Source organism: Bos indicus x Bos taurus, chromosome 15 (genome assembly GCF_003369695.1).
Source record: "Bos indicus x Bos taurus breed Angus x Brahman F1 hybrid chromosome 15, Bos_hybrid_MaternalHap_v2.0, whole genome shotgun sequence".
Classification (NCBI taxonomy): domain Eukaryota; kingdom Metazoa; phylum Chordata; class Mammalia; order Artiodactyla; family Bovidae; genus Bos; species Bos indicus x Bos taurus.
Window position 1 is genome coordinate 43,537,028 of NC_040090.1, and position 15,390 is coordinate 43,552,417.

Genomic DNA, 15,390 nt, shown 5'->3' on the forward strand with positions numbered 1-15,390 from the left:
GGCAAATATTAGTATTACCCCTTATGTTTTTATATTTTACTTTTCAAAACACTTGTTTGTTCTCACTTGAAGCTTCTCTGAGATTAATAAAATAGACATTGATATCCTCTGATGAGAAAGCTGAAACTCACAGAGGGTGAATGACTTTCCCAAAAATACATATATGGCTAGTAACTAGTGGGACCATTACTAAAGGTTAAAGCTCTAGAATGAATGTACTTGCTCCTATTAGTTTGTAAGCGAGCCCCACTCTTCATCTCTCCGTTTGTATGCCTCCACAACTATTATTTCCTGAATATAAGCTGTAACCAGGCCCTATGTATTTGTTAGAAGTAGGGATGATTAAAGTGCAGCATTAGGCTTCATCTCATGAAGAGAAGGTGCACAAAAAACCACTATATTAGTTAAATGCTATGATGCTTATACTCTGAAAATTGGATCTTTTAAAAGGAAGTAATAGAAATTATGAAATCAGTAGTAAAAATACATAAGTTTGTGTTTTTAAGTAGGTTCAAAAACAGCATAATTATTTGACATCCATACCTATATCTTAAAGAAACTCAAGTGGGAAAATGTGTATTGGTAGATTAAAATGGAGACAGAGAAACTCTATCATAGTAATACTTAAATTTTAATTTTCATGGGCTTTTTTTTTTTTCTTACAGCTCTCATTATTATGTTATTTAGTCCTCAGCAGCTGTGTGAAATTGATGTTGTTAAACATATCTCACAGATGAAGAAACTGGTTCCTACAAGTTAATTTTCCTGAGGTCACACAGTTAGTAGGTCACACTGCTGGGATCAGATTCAAGTATTCCAGTTGCAAGCCTGGTACTCATTTCTCCACCTTCTCACTGCTAACCGCTGTTTGTTTTCTCACATCATAGTAAAGGAAAGATAGCTCGTACCTACACTGCTTTCTTATCATTCTCAACCCTTCAAGAGCATTGTAGAAATTAAAAATAGCTTCACAGCAAGATATACAGTTTATAATCCAGCCTATGTCTACAGATGTCAGATAAATTTCACAATATCTAATCCCAAATTAAGCAACCTCATTCAAGCCACTCATCCTCACATATAACCTAAATTCAGGATTCTTTTCAATGTTAGCATATTTTCTCTGCCTTTGGTTCTCTTGTTAGAGAATCATTCTAATGAGGTAACTAGTTTCTGTTTGGTAACATATTAGCAAACAATTCCAGATCATTTGTTTTCATCTAGATGTGAGGTCTTTCTTTTATTCCCCCAATATTCAGGACACTGGTATGAAACACATTTGGGAACTTGATTTGTATAAGAATACCATCTTTAATAAGATACTGCTCATCCTTTTCTTTTGGAGAAGGAAATGGCAACCCAATCCAGTATTCTTGCCTAGAGAATCCTGTGGACAGAGAAGCCTGGGGGCTGCTGTCCATAGGGTCGCACAGAGTCGGACACGACTGAAGCGACTTAGCATGCATAGCATAGCATCTCTTTGGAAAAAGGTTAGAAATATCTTTCAAGGAGTTTGTTTTTGAATGATATACTAGAAATTTGACTGCATTCAACTGTAGGAAAGATTCAGTGGGGATATTTAGAATTATAGTTTGAAGGGTCTCATTTCCATCTTAAAACGGTTAATGGAATCTTTACAAAAGGAGCCTGCTAACCATTTTAACCTTTTTAGAAATACATTGTGGGCTAATTTACTAGCATTCATGGAAATAGTAAAACATATGATGAAGAGAAATAATCTTCTATGAATTATTTAAGTGTTCAGAAGCTATACAGAAGGTTGTTTGAGAAGAAAAGGTGAAAACCCTGCAAAGTGTCTTTTCATGTTTAACAAACTGGCTTAGGGGAAAGGGAATGGGGATGATAGCCAGCGAAGTGTTTCAGGAATCTGTACTATGACTGCTTCATCACAGTTCCACAGGGATCTGAAAGTAGGTGCTTGGGAAATGTGGGTGACAAGTAACAATACAGGTTCTTCAGAACGATGAAATGGCAAGGTAGAATGGGTGAACAGAGAATTTGATACCTGAAGAGTCATGTGCCCTGCACTGTATAGGCAGTTCATTTAGGTGGTAACCAAATAACACTTAAAATGATGGTCTTGAAGCAATTAGTTATAATCCAGAAATCGTTTCAGGGAGTACTTATAGACCTCTTTGAAAATATTCTCCCAGTGTGACCTAGTTGTAATCTGCAGGCAGTAGGTTATAAATAGGAAGACCAGAGTAATAAAAATGGTCATGTATTTGCACTGAAACTTCTTTGTACAATTTTGGTTACCACCTCTTTCAAGAAATACATAGAAGAATGAAAAAGGAAAGCTTTTGAGGGCACTTTAAACTTGGAGCTGTGAAGAGACTGAACTCTTCTGTATGAAGGCATAGATAGGAAAATCGATATGATGGTGTTCTGTAAAACCACTAAATAATTATAGCTCGTCAGTTAAGCTAACACTTTGTCAGTGCTGTGTTAAGCATTTTGCATGTATTGACCCAAAAACACATTATGATATATAAAGATTGTTATCTTTGTTTTATAATAGAGATCACTGAAGTTCAGAGAAGTTAGTCGAAGTCACAAATCTAATATGTGAAGGGGAACAAGAACTTCATTCCAGCCAGACCATCTAACTCCAGAACACTTGGTTCTAATCACCATATTGGACTGTATCAGTAACCAATGAACATTCATGTCTTCCTGTGATACAACATTACTAGGAGTTACAAGAGAAACCAAAACGGCAGTGATAGCTTTTATTTGAGTAATGCCTTAGAATGTACTACATTTGTTGAACAACAGTCAATGAGACTGGGTAATAATCCCATGAGAAAACTAAGGCTCAGAGATTGGATAAGTACCTATAGCCATTTATCAGACCAAAGTGGCAAAACTGAAATGCAGCCATAGGCTGCTTATTTCTAATCAAGAAATTTTTTCATTGCACCCTTCACTCAAGAAATTTAACCCCTCTCTGGTTAATAAATAGAGGTTTGTTTGCCAAAAGCTAGATTGTTAATATGTAGGGACATTCCTTAAAGCTTAGAAATAGATGTTTTAAACAAAGTAAAAGCTATACTGCCTCAAAAGGCATATACAGTAAATAAAGTTCATCACTGTATGTTTTCTGCTAATTCATACTTGTCACATTTTCTCTAGTGAATCAGTATTTTATAACCGGGAAAATAGTAAATAGACATTATTTGAAAAATCCATTCAGAAAAATTCATCAATCCTAGTTGGGATGACTTGAAAATGGAAACCAAGAGTATATAAAGGTTTCATTCTTCACCTTTCATGTAAATTTCACAGAAAGCTTGTGGTCTGCCCTACAGAGAGCCTTAGGGCTGCAGAGAAACCATGAGCCTGAGACTCTGTGGCAGCTTCTGCATTCGGCACTGTCTTATTATTAAGAGAAAGAGATAACTAGTGATGTTTTTGCTCTCTAATAGAATATAAAGATCAGAGTAAGAAATATATTCCAGAAGTCATGAGTATATTCCAAAAGTATCATCATGAATGGCTTATAAAATAAAAGGACAAAGATTAAAATAATAAGCATTAGAAAAAAATAAAGCACATCAAAGATAATCCTATTATAATGCAAAAGAAAGTGAAAGTGAAGTTGCTCAGTCGTGTCTGACTCTCTGCGACCCCATGGACTGTAGCCTACCAGGCTCCTCTGTGCATGGCATTTTCCAGACAAGAGTACTGGAGTGGGTTGCCATTTCCTTCTCCAGGAGATCTTCCCAACGCAGGGATTGAACCTGGGTCTTCGCGTTCTAGGCAGATGCTTTACCATCTGAGTCACCAGGGAAGTCCATATTATAATGCAAAGAGAGCTTAAATTGAAGCTTAGACGAGGTTGGAGCTTCTGATCCATGTAGGTATTTCTGTTACAGTCCAACCAACTACATAATAAGACAGACATCTTTGTATGCTAGTCTTGACATTTTTAGTAGAAATCCCAGAACTAGATTTACTAAATTTTTAGTAAATCTAAAAAATTAGATTCTGAGGTTATTACTATTATGAAACGATTCTAAAAGCATGATTAACTTATTAACCTCACTGAATTGACAGTAAGATACGATGAGATAGGTACTGTTATTATCTCCATTTTTCAAATGACAAAACGCAGGTACGGAGGCTGGTGACTTGCTCTGTGTCTTGACATCTAGTAAGGAAGCAGAAGAGGCAGGGGTGAGATGCAGCCAGAGCCTGCACAGAACTAGAAATGTATGTATTTGAAAAACATTCCTGGAAGTTTGATTTTTAAATTAGTGACCACAATGAATAAGCAAATATCTCACACTTAAGTATCTCAGAATGTTTAAAGCCGTCAGGTTATACGTAGCGTGTGCTCAGTGTCCATGTGCATTCAGTGCAGTGCAGCAGCTAAAAGGCAGGTGACTGAAAAGGGCTGCTTTTTCCTGCTCACAGTGTAGTTAGCAGTCTATAATCTGCTCTATTTATACTCTTAAGAGGTTTCTTTTACATTTTTGTTTCTTTTTTTGCGTGTGTCTGTGTATTTGTGTGCTTAGGGTTGATGGTGCATGTTGACAAAAGAATTACTCTGGCCACTTTCAAACAACATTTAGAGCCCTTTGTTGGAGTTCTGTCCTCTCACTTCAAGGTCTTTCGCGTGTACGCCAGCAATCAAGAGTTTGAGAGCGTCCGGCTGAATGAGACACTTTCATCGTTTTCAGATGACAATAAGGTTGATAAAAATAATTCTGCATAATTAGAGTCTGTTACACTACTTCCAAGTAAGATGAAATAGATAGACCCTAAAAGGATTATGTGATTATTGGGTTTTTTTGTTATTGTTTTCTCCATTCATCTAACAAACATTTGTTAAATGTTAACTGTGTGTCAGTTACTATTCTAGGCATTGGGGAATCAGAAGTAAAAGATATACCTGTTCTCAAACAGCCCAGAATCTAGAGAAATGGGGGGAGAATCCTAAATAGTTGGGGTGAGAATGGGTAGTTTATTCTGCTGAGACAGCACATCTTTTAAAAAGTGTGTTTAATTTGTAGATTACAATTAGACTGGGAAGAGCACTTAAAAAAGGAGAATACAGAGTTAAAGTGTACCAGCTTCTAGTCAATGAACAAGAGGTAAGTAACATGCTTACAAGCAATGTAAGGTCACTTTGGGTATTAAAAACATGCAGTGTATAGATTTTATTACTAGACATTTCTTTTTATCTCTCTAAAGAAGGAAAGGGCTTTCCTGGTGGCTCAAACGGTAAAGAATCCACCTGCAATGCAGGAGACCTGAGTTCGATCCCTGGGTTGGGAAGATCCCCTGGAAGAGGGCATGGCAACCCACTCCAGTGTTTTTGCCTGGAAAATCCCCATGAACAGAGGAACCTGGCAGGTTGCAGTCTAAGGGGTTGCAAAGAGTCGGACATGACTGAGCAGCTAAGCACAGCACAACACACAGAAGGAATATTTCTTCTTAGGGAATGTTTCAGTTGTGCAGGCCATACTGTCTCTGTTGCAGCTACTCCGTGCTGCCATTATAGCACAGAAACAGACAGAGGCCATACATAAGCCAACAGCAGTGACTTCCTTCCAGTAACACGTCACTCAGAAAAACAGGCACCAGATCGTGGCCCTCGGACCATTTTTGTCATCCCTCTGATCTAAAGTGTTGATACAAATGCTGGAATGGCATACATTTTCTGCTTTTTAAAAGTGGATTTGTTCGTGCTTATTTTCTGGGAATGATTGTATAATGATACAGAAGGATGGCAGCTGACCTGTAGAGTATATACTTTTTTAGTTCAGAGAGTATTTTTTAACTAGCATTATATTTAGTGCCTCTTTGTTCTCTGAGTACTTACAAATATTAACTCCTTTAATCCTCATCAGTTAACTCTATTATAAAAGTACTGTTATTCCCACTATATAGGTTAAGAAACATAGGCGCAGAGAAATTAAATAACATGCCCAAGTTCATATTGCTTTTAAACGGTGGATTAAGAATCTAAACAGACTATGTTCTAGGGGAGTAATAAAATATTCCTGTGATATTTAAAATGATGGTAAATACCCAGAAGAATAAGACAAAGACACTATTTTTAAGACATTTATAACATCTCAATGAAGACCTAGACAGATGTGAAAAACAGCAAATAAGCGGGTAATGTTTTCATAAAATGCCTTCATTTGTTCAACAAATATTTTATTAGGCATCAGTTATATCTCTTATGTGTGATTCATTACACTTATTTTGACTTATCTTTCTTTGAGTTTGGGGTTTGTGGATTCTGTATCTTTTGAGACAATTAATAGATGTATTTGAAAAATTAGCATTCATTTCCCTCATTTTACTCTATAAAGGTGATGATCATTGTATTATAAGAAGAGAAATATGAATGTATTATCATATCTAATCTTCACAATGATTCTGAGGAAGACACTGTCCCCAATTTACAGATGAGACAACTGAGATACAGAAATGTTCAGTAAACTTGCTCAAGATAACAGAGTTAGTAAGTAATGGAGCCAAGATTTAAATATAGGAAGACAGACTCCTAAACCCAGTCCAGTAATCGTCACACTGTAAAGTACAAATAAAATGTTTTATTGATCCTCATTTTAATGTGTAATCCAGGGTGTAATTGTTTATCTTTACATTCCTAGCCATGCAAGTTTCTGCTAGACGCTGTTTTTGCTAAAGGAATGACTGTACGGCAATCAAAAGAGGAGTTAATTCCTCAGCTCAGGGAGCAGTGTGGTTTAGAGCTCAGTATTGACAGGTAAAGTGAAATTACAGTGTCGTCGCCGTTAGACAGTGTGGTCAGTTGACATGGATTGGCATGATCTTCTAAAATGAAGAATTTTAAATTCCTGTACTGTTCAGAATTTTGTACTGTAGATTAATATGATAGAACTAAGCAAAATTATTTAGGAATTAGTATGAGCTTCCTTTGCAGGACACTCAGTTTGATGTCTTGAGATCATTTCATTGTATTTTCCCAAAATTTTAATGAATAACCACTTGACTTTTGTATTTGAACATTTCATTTTTTCCTTGATGTCAGATTCATGTTACTTTTTTTAAGTTAAGAATTTCAGAGTATAGTAGTTTAAAATACCTTATCACATTTGTAGGTTTCGTCTAAGGAAAAAAACATGGAAGAATCCTGGCACTGTCTTTTTGGATTATCATATTTATGAAGAAGATATTAATATTTCCAGCAACTGGGAGGTTTTCCTTGAAGTTCTTGATGGTATTTTCATTATTTTTGTGGAGAAATATCAGAAGTTCTCTAGAAATAACAGAAGCCTGTAGCTTTTCTCAAATAATGAGCTGCTTCTATCTTTTCTCTGGGCCCCATTTGCCTTTTAAATATTTCTTCTTTTCTCTAATTTTAAGAATATGAATTCCTCCTTTCAGGGAAGTTGCAATTTCAAAGTTGTATTTTTAGTACTTTTTACTGAAAGTAAAAATTTCTTAGCCGTGTTTGTTTTTCAGTCTCTCTTTTCAGGGAAGTTGCAGTTTCAGAGTTGCATTTTTAGTACTTTTTACTGAAGTAAAAATTTCTTAACCATGTTTGTTTTTTAGTATATTTTCTCATTTTGGCTTATTTACTTTGAGGATGTGCTATTAATTTTTCAGAAATTTTGAGAACAGTATTAGTTTTCTAGGCTATCACAATGTACCACAGACTGGGTGGCTTAAACAACAGAAATATACCTTCTCACAGTTTTGGAGGCTGGCCACCTGAGATCAGGATGCTGTCAGGGCTGGTCCCTTCTGCTGGCGGTGAGGGGCGTCTGCTGCACGCCTCCCTCCCGGGGGTGGTTTCTTGGCAGCCCCGTGTCCCGGCTTGTAGAGAGATGCCCGACAATGTCCTGGTCCCTTCTGGCGGTGAGGGGCGTCTGCTGCACGCCTCTCCCGGGGGTGGTTTGTTGGCAGCCCCATGTCCCCGCTTGTAGAGAGATGCCCGACACTGTCCTGGCCTCTGCCTTCACGTCACACGGTGTGCGCCGTGCAGGTGCTCCTGTCCGTGTCCCAGTTTCCTGTATCACAAGGACACTAGTCATATCGGATTAGTACCTACCTTAACTGACCTCATGTTAGCTTGATTACTGTTGTAAATTCCAAATAAGGTCACAGTCTGAGATACTGAAGTTCAGGAGTCCAACATGTTTTGATGGGGGACACAGTTCAACCCATATAACTGAGTAACAGTGACCTAGAAGAGCAATGTGTGTTATCAGTTATTCCTTCTCTGAGTATCTGGGGCCTTACAGAGTAATCCTGTGTCTGGGTAGGCCAAGAAGAGATGAAGGACATAGACGTCACCCTTGTTAGGAAAGAATATATATTGGCGGAGATGAATTAGCCAGAATATGTCACTGAATGGTGGATCCGTGCATCAGTATCATTTCAGTATATATTTTAGCATCAAAGTACTTGAGTAAGATTTAAGTCATGTGATTAAATCTAAGAAACATTGGCCTGTAAAATGCCAGACATTCTGATGCATGGTGCTGCAACAATGAATAAAGGTTGCCCTCGAGATGCACAGTGTATGGGAACACCAGAACTACACACCTGTCGTTCTAAAATGATAGGTGCTAAGAAACACATCAGTGCAATTGGCTCTTCTGTATATCAAAGAGAAAGGTGACAGTTGAGCTGGGTTTTGAAGAATCAGCAAGTTTGGGAGTAAAAGAGAAGGATTAATGATAGCTTGAATGAAAAAAGAAGATAAAATGAAGGCTGTTTGATGATGATTTTAGATTGTGGGATGGTGGGAGCCAACAGAAGGCAAAGATTAGAGGTCGAAAGATGAGAGTAGTTGGGAGAGCAGTGTCCAACAAGACTCACGAGAGAGTGAAATTAGGAGTCCTGGTGGAAGGAGAGCTTGTGGGGTTACGAATTATCTTCTGAGACTGGAAGGGGAAAGAGAGAGTATTTTATTCTGAAAAACTCCTTGGGATAACTAGTTTCTTTATGCCTACTTTTTAAGAACAATGCTTGAAGGAAATCTTTTTGTTTTCGAGGCAATATAAGGCATATTACGAATCTTGAGAGTAAATAGAATGATGGCCTACTCTTGCATATTCTTAGGGGTGGAGAAGATGAAATCCATGTCACAACTTGCAGTTTTGTCAAGACGGTGGAGGCCTTCAGAGATGAAGTTGGATCCCTTCCAGGAGGTTGTGTTGGAAAGCAGTAGTGTTGATGAGTTGCGAGATAAGGTAAACTCATTTTAAACAAAATGAACTAACATACCTTTTTCTCTGTGTTGCGTAAGAGAGACCCTACGAAGTGAGTGCCAGACACTGATGCGGCAGCCTTTCTGTTTCAGTCGCACCTGTGCCAAATGGCCATTGTTTCTCAGGGCTGCTGATGCTTTGAAAAATTATGTTGACTTCTGGCCGTCCAGAAGTGAGCCCCGCTTCCTATAACTTGGATCAAGTTTGCCCTGAGTGGTTAGGATTAGAGTTACTAGAGTAAATTGCTATATATATTTAAAAAACCAGATGAAGTATAATTAAATAGAGAATCCAGCTGAAGGTTAGGGTTAGCAAAGGTGAGAATCCTAAGGATCCCTGGAGAAAGGTACTAGGACAGTTGGCATTTTGGGAAAAAATGTATTTCCATATTTCACACCAAAAAATTCTAAATGTATTTATATTTTAAAATATAGTAAAATGATAAATGTTCTAGATGAATATATTGAAAATAAGTTTATAATCCCATAGAGGGAAAAGTATTTGTGAGTATAATACCAAAAGCCAGAAAAGGAAAGATAGGCAATATAAAAGTTAAATCTTCTGCACACCACCCCCTCAAAAAATTTTTTTAAAGCAACGCATAAACAAAACTAAAAGAAAGGGGAAAACATATGAAACATATGTGAGACATATCCAAATTTAAAAGGAGATACAAATTAATAAACTGGACAGTCTAATTTTAAAATAAGCAAAGAACATGAATAGGCAATTCATAGAACAAGAAATACAAGTTAAAACAATAACAGCAGCAAAAAAAAAAAATTAAAAATAGAAGACAATAATAGCATTTTTTTACCTCCTAAATAACGATGAAGATTTAGAAAATAAAAATATCTAGAGCAACAGTCCCCACCCTTTTTGGCACCAGGGACCATTTTCATGAAAGGTGATTTTTCTTTGAACCAGGCAGGGTGGGGAAGGAGGGTGGCTTGGGAATAATTCAAGCACATTACGTTTGTTATTCACTTTAGTATTACTACATCAGCTCTACCTCAGATCATGAGGCATTAGATCCTGGAGGCTGGGGACCTAGAGTCGTCATGGTTTGGGTAAACCAGGCAATATCATAGACCTTCGATAAGTGATTAAATTGACATAAGTTTTTCAGGGTTCAGCTTGGCATTGTTTATAAACATTTCACACATGCAGTTGCACATCTAAGAATTCAGTAAAAAGAAATTTGTAGAGATACGCAAGGAAATATATACAGAGTATACATATTATATAGAATTGTAACTGGGAAAACCTAAAAACATGCTCAGTGTCCATCAATTGGAAATAAAATGGTATATTTTTCAACTAGTGAAGAGAATGAGGTTACTCTGTATCCTGTTTTTTATAGGTTATATAAAGTTATCATATAGATATATTTCATAGATACAGCTTTATGTATTTTATAAACTTGTATATAGTTTATATATGCATAGGAAAAGGTCTGGAAGGAATATATTAATACTAAATAGATATTTTGAGACATGGTACTTGCAGGTGGACTGGGGAGACAGTTCTGCTTCCTGCTTTCAAAAAATTTTACATGTTACTTCTTTGGAAAATCAAACATGTTACTTCTTTGGAAAAAATCAAAACTATTTCTGTGTTCACAAGGTGAAAGGAAAATTGTTTCAGCAAACTTAGTTTTTAGGTGAGCTCACATGAAATGTTTCCTCTTACAGCTTTATGAAATCAGTGGAATTCCTGTAGAAGATATTGAGTTTGCCAAGGTAAGACCCTGAGAGTGTTTAAATCTGGGTACTAACGCTAAGTAAACATGGCCAACGGTGACATTCATTCATTCATTCTTTTTTCCTTAGGGTAGAGGAACTTTTCCCTGTGATATTTCTGTCCTGGATATTCATCAGGATTTGGACTGGAATCCCAAAGTTTCTACCCTGAATGTCTGGCCTCTTTATATCTGTGATGATGGTGCAGTCATATTTTATAGGTAACATTCACAATGTTTTGGTTATTTCTAGAGATACCACATTTTTGTTGTACATCTTATTTTTCATAAATAGCTTTATGATTGTTACGATATAGAATAGCCCTGACCAGTAGAAATACAATACAAGCCGTATATTGCATTTTAAAATTTCTAGTTAGCCACATTTTAAAATGTAGAAAGGTAACATTATTTTAATAAGTATTTCTAACCCACTATATCCAAAATATCATTATGACATGTAAACAATATAAAAATCACTTCTAAGATATTTTGCATAATTTCCCTTGTAGTCTTAGAAATATTATGTGTTTATTACATATGCCACCCATCTCAATTTGGATCATACATACTTCAATAGACACACATGGCTAGTGGCTACCGGATCTGTCATTCTATATAGAGAGAGGAAAAAGAGTAGTCATTGGAGCCTGGCAGGTATGTATTCAAATTTAGCTTTGTTATTTATTTACCTAGGTCCTCATCTGTAAAATGGCATCAGTAATGTCAGCCTTGCAGGATTTTATGAGAATTTGAAATACTGCATTTAAAAAAACTGGCCTAATGGCTATTATAAATAGATGTTCAATAAATGATAGCCATTATTATACTAGTAGTAACATGGAAATTATTCTATGCCGTTTTTAGAAGTGCGTGCTGTGTTAACATAATAAACACATTAGAAATCTAGGACATCTTAGGATAAGTTATATAACTTAAGTGGTGACAATCAGATTTAATTTTCTCACTGAGGGGCATTATAGCTTTTAAACATAAATTAAAAGAGGCAGATGGCTGTACTGGTCTAATGTGTCATTAATATTTTAAATGTAGGGATAGAAGAGAAGAATTAATGGAGTTGACAGACGAGCAGAGAAATGAACTGATGAAAAAAGAAAGCAGTCGACTCCAGAAAACAGGACATCGTGTAACATACTCACCTCGGAAAGAGAAAGCACTAAAAATTTATCTGGATGGAGCACCAAATAAAGATCTAACTCAAGACTGACTCTGCTAGTGTAGCATTTCCCTGGGGGATTTTGGTTTTAATTAGACGGTTCACTGCTACTGTGTAGTGCCGGGATGGCCGGACATGGTTAGGGGGTAACCCAGCGACACCAGCACTGATTGGACGGCCCTTCACCAATCAGAAGCTCAGTGCCCAGTGGGCCGCTGTGTGACTTGGAATCATGTTGTGCACTATAGTCACATGTACTGTAAAGTGAAAAGGGATGTGCAAAAACAGAAAGCGAGACCTGCTACTAGAAAAGTGGGAAGGGGAATGAGTAAACTTCTTTTCTTGCGGACAGATGTGCACATAGCCGCTAGTAAAACCAGCCTCAAACAGAATGCTCATAGCTTAATAATAAAAGCTGTGCAAAGGCCATGAATGAATGAATTTTCTGTTTATTTCACTGATACACACATTACCTCATTGACAATTCAGAAGTAAATGCAGCGTGTGTTGACTCTTGGAAAGCAGCAAAAACAGGAGCTGAAGAAAGAAAATCTTAGAACCAGCCATAACCCAGTAAAGAATCGTGAAGTTGTGTTTTTATTTTTTTCATTTTTGGCAAAGTATTAAGAACATTATTCTAGAACATCAAAACATTTCCCTAGACCGCTCCCAGCAGGTGGCAGCTCAAATTGCTGCAATGTTGTAATTATAACTGATTGTACATAAGTTATGGATGTAGAGAATTCGTTTCACTCGTTCATTCAGCATGTAAATAAAATCGATCCTGTTGAGTTACCATAATTGCAGTTCAACTATTTCCCATGGTTATTCCTTTTACATATCACTCATGATGTACATTTGTGTACATGGAGAGGTATAGCAGTCTATGTAAACGTAGCCCTCAGTGAGCTTCCTCAGCACTGGGTCCCATACGATGGTATTTGCCCTTGTTAATGAGGTTTTTCTGTTCAGTGGCTTCAGTTTTTTTCCTTTTATACATTTATTTTTGAAGTTTTACTTCAAGTTTGAATCTTCTAAAACCTTGTAAGTCCCAGTTTAATTTTTGGAGTTGACACGTAGTTACATGTAGTTTAACTTTGGGGAAACGTCTTAACATCGTGTTGAATAAACTTGCTAGGAAGTCAGGTCATGGCACAGGCTAATACAGTCACCATGATTTCATTGCAGAGTCTGTTAGAATCCACAAGTTTGCTAAATACAGCTATTTAGTGAACACAATTCTACGTCAATTTTGAAAATGCCATCTAATTTATAAAAATCAATAAAAAGGTTTTGGTAAAACTTTTTCATGCCAGATGCTGTTTACAACAATGAACATGCCAATAAAACATTTGTTCATTCTGTGGTGTTATTTTAGTCATTAAACTTTTGTGGATGAAGAATCCGGGTTCAGAAGAGATCTGTTTTCTTTCAATATAACATTTTGTAACATTGAATAGTTAATTCTGTGATAATGTATGTTTACAGTAAAGTTCTCGTAAGAGAGATGAAAAGATGTTAATATTTAACTTTGGAGGATCCTGTCAATATTTCAAAATCAAAAATTTACCCTTTTTTCCCTTTTAAGAAAGAATTAAAAAATAGTGTTAACAAAGGTTGGTTGCAGTTTGAATATAATGATTGAGAATTCCATAATATCTTAAAAGTCTCCACAAGGGGGAGAAAAAAATCTTTTCTAAGGTATTTTTGTGGCTAATTTTTATTCTATATAGACTATGTAGCATTCTGCTAAATTGAATGGCAGTACTATTCTGGATTTGCATTAGTAGACTTGACGGTATTTTCAGAGGAAAAACATTAAGCATTTGTAACAAGTTGTCTTTCGGACCACTTAGATTTTCTGGTGTAACCTGATGGCTACTTGGTTCTGGTACAGGCCTGCTTACCTGGGATACAGGGGTTAGTAAATGTGGTTTCTGCTTTCAAGGACTGATCGTGGAACAGAGGAGACCGATTTGTTAACAAAATGGGTTTGGGGTCTTGTTTGGTTTGGTGTTCCTGTGAGAGTAAATAGTAAACTTTGCATACTGCTCCTCGTCCTGTGCCTTCTACCCGTGTTTTGTTTGTTTCGTGTTTGCTGCTTCTAATTGCAGGCATATTACAAACACCAAGAGTAAAGAAAATGTGTATTTCATTATAGAAGAGAAGAAGCTTTTTGCTCTTCAGTGCACTTTAAAAATCTCAGTAGAAAAGGTGATTTCAAACTGATTTGTGGCAATGGAAGCAGTATTTGCGGTGAAGAGATTCATGTGTCAGCCTTCCTCAGAGAATCAAGTAAGCACCTCTAAGCCAAGGGACAGTGGAACCTGGTGATCACTCATCTGCTGAATCTTCTGAGGCTGTGGCAGGCCACATACAATAAAGTGTGACCCTGCCCCCCATGGCGTACGCCAAAGTTTTGAAGCTGTCTTACTGTGGGGCACACGAGTTTGTGTCAGCCAGGAACACTCAGTGAGAACCAGGTACTTTCATATCTGTGGCAGGGGCTGAAGGTCAGGGGTGAATTCTGGCCGGAGAAACAAGAGCTGTTTTCACAACTCTGCCTTGGTTATTTAGCTGGTCTGTACAGAGGTTTGCTAGATAAACGTCTACTTCTCAAACTAAGGGATAGCAGTCCATAACAAGATAAAAAAGAGTGAGGGAAGGAACTCTATACTACACAGTGTTTGGTAATCTCTTTTGGAATGGAAACGATTGATCCTTTAACTTTTTGAGAAAATGGGAGTGAATTCTGCCACAGTCAATTAGCTGTTGGTTGCCGGGCTGCACTGTTAGGAATGGTATCTAGGCTGAAAGACAGCTACAGATTTCCAGCATGGTCCGAGCTGAAGAGTGCACAGTATCAGCACTGCAGTGTTACTGCTAAATCTGGAAGTGACCTGTGAATGTATAGAATACAATAAAATCTTTTATTCTGGTTCATCTGCTAGTTTTTCCTTTTCAATTGGCTGCTGTTCTTCTGAATTTTGTCCCTTTGTTTAGCATAAAAAATAACCAACTCTTGCACTTGTGACTTGCAAATTATAGTCTAGACAGTATGTAATAGAAGATAATCTGAATTAGTAAGATTTTTTTTTTTTTGCTAAATAAAAGTATTCCATCTAAACAATTTCTAATTTTTGCAAAACAATCAATATTTTGGTCACTAGCAGTCAAAAGCCTTCTAGGGCCAAAAATCCTTAAATCGAAGGCAAAATTGTGTGCATGTA

At 36.8% G+C, this 15,390-nt stretch overlaps 1 protein-coding gene across 4 annotated transcripts in view; it reads left to right on the plus strand.

The window, feature by feature from the left end:
- USP47 (ubiquitin specific peptidase 47) overlaps nucleotides 1-14,217 on the plus strand; it is a 105,600-nt gene extending 91,383 nt beyond the window's left edge. For all 4 annotated transcript variants that reach the window (XM_027563286.1, XM_027563284.1, XM_027563287.1 and 1 more), the window contains 8 exons: nucleotides 4,542-4,717; nucleotides 5,040-5,120; nucleotides 6,654-6,769; nucleotides 7,125-7,243; nucleotides 9,094-9,224; nucleotides 10,937-10,984; nucleotides 11,075-11,205; nucleotides 12,037-14,217. In XM_027563286.1, the coding sequence (XP_027419087.1) occupies nucleotides 4,542-4,717; nucleotides 5,040-5,120; nucleotides 6,654-6,769; nucleotides 7,125-7,243; nucleotides 9,094-9,224; nucleotides 10,937-10,984; nucleotides 11,075-11,205; nucleotides 12,037-12,211 (977 nt within the window). In that variant the 3' untranslated portion in view covers nucleotides 12,212-14,217. The remainder of the gene's footprint in view (nucleotides 1-4,541; nucleotides 4,718-5,039; nucleotides 5,121-6,653; nucleotides 6,770-7,124; nucleotides 7,244-9,093; nucleotides 9,225-10,936; nucleotides 10,985-11,074; nucleotides 11,206-12,036) is intronic.
- The last annotated feature ends 1,173 nt before the right edge of the window (nucleotides 14,218-15,390 follow it).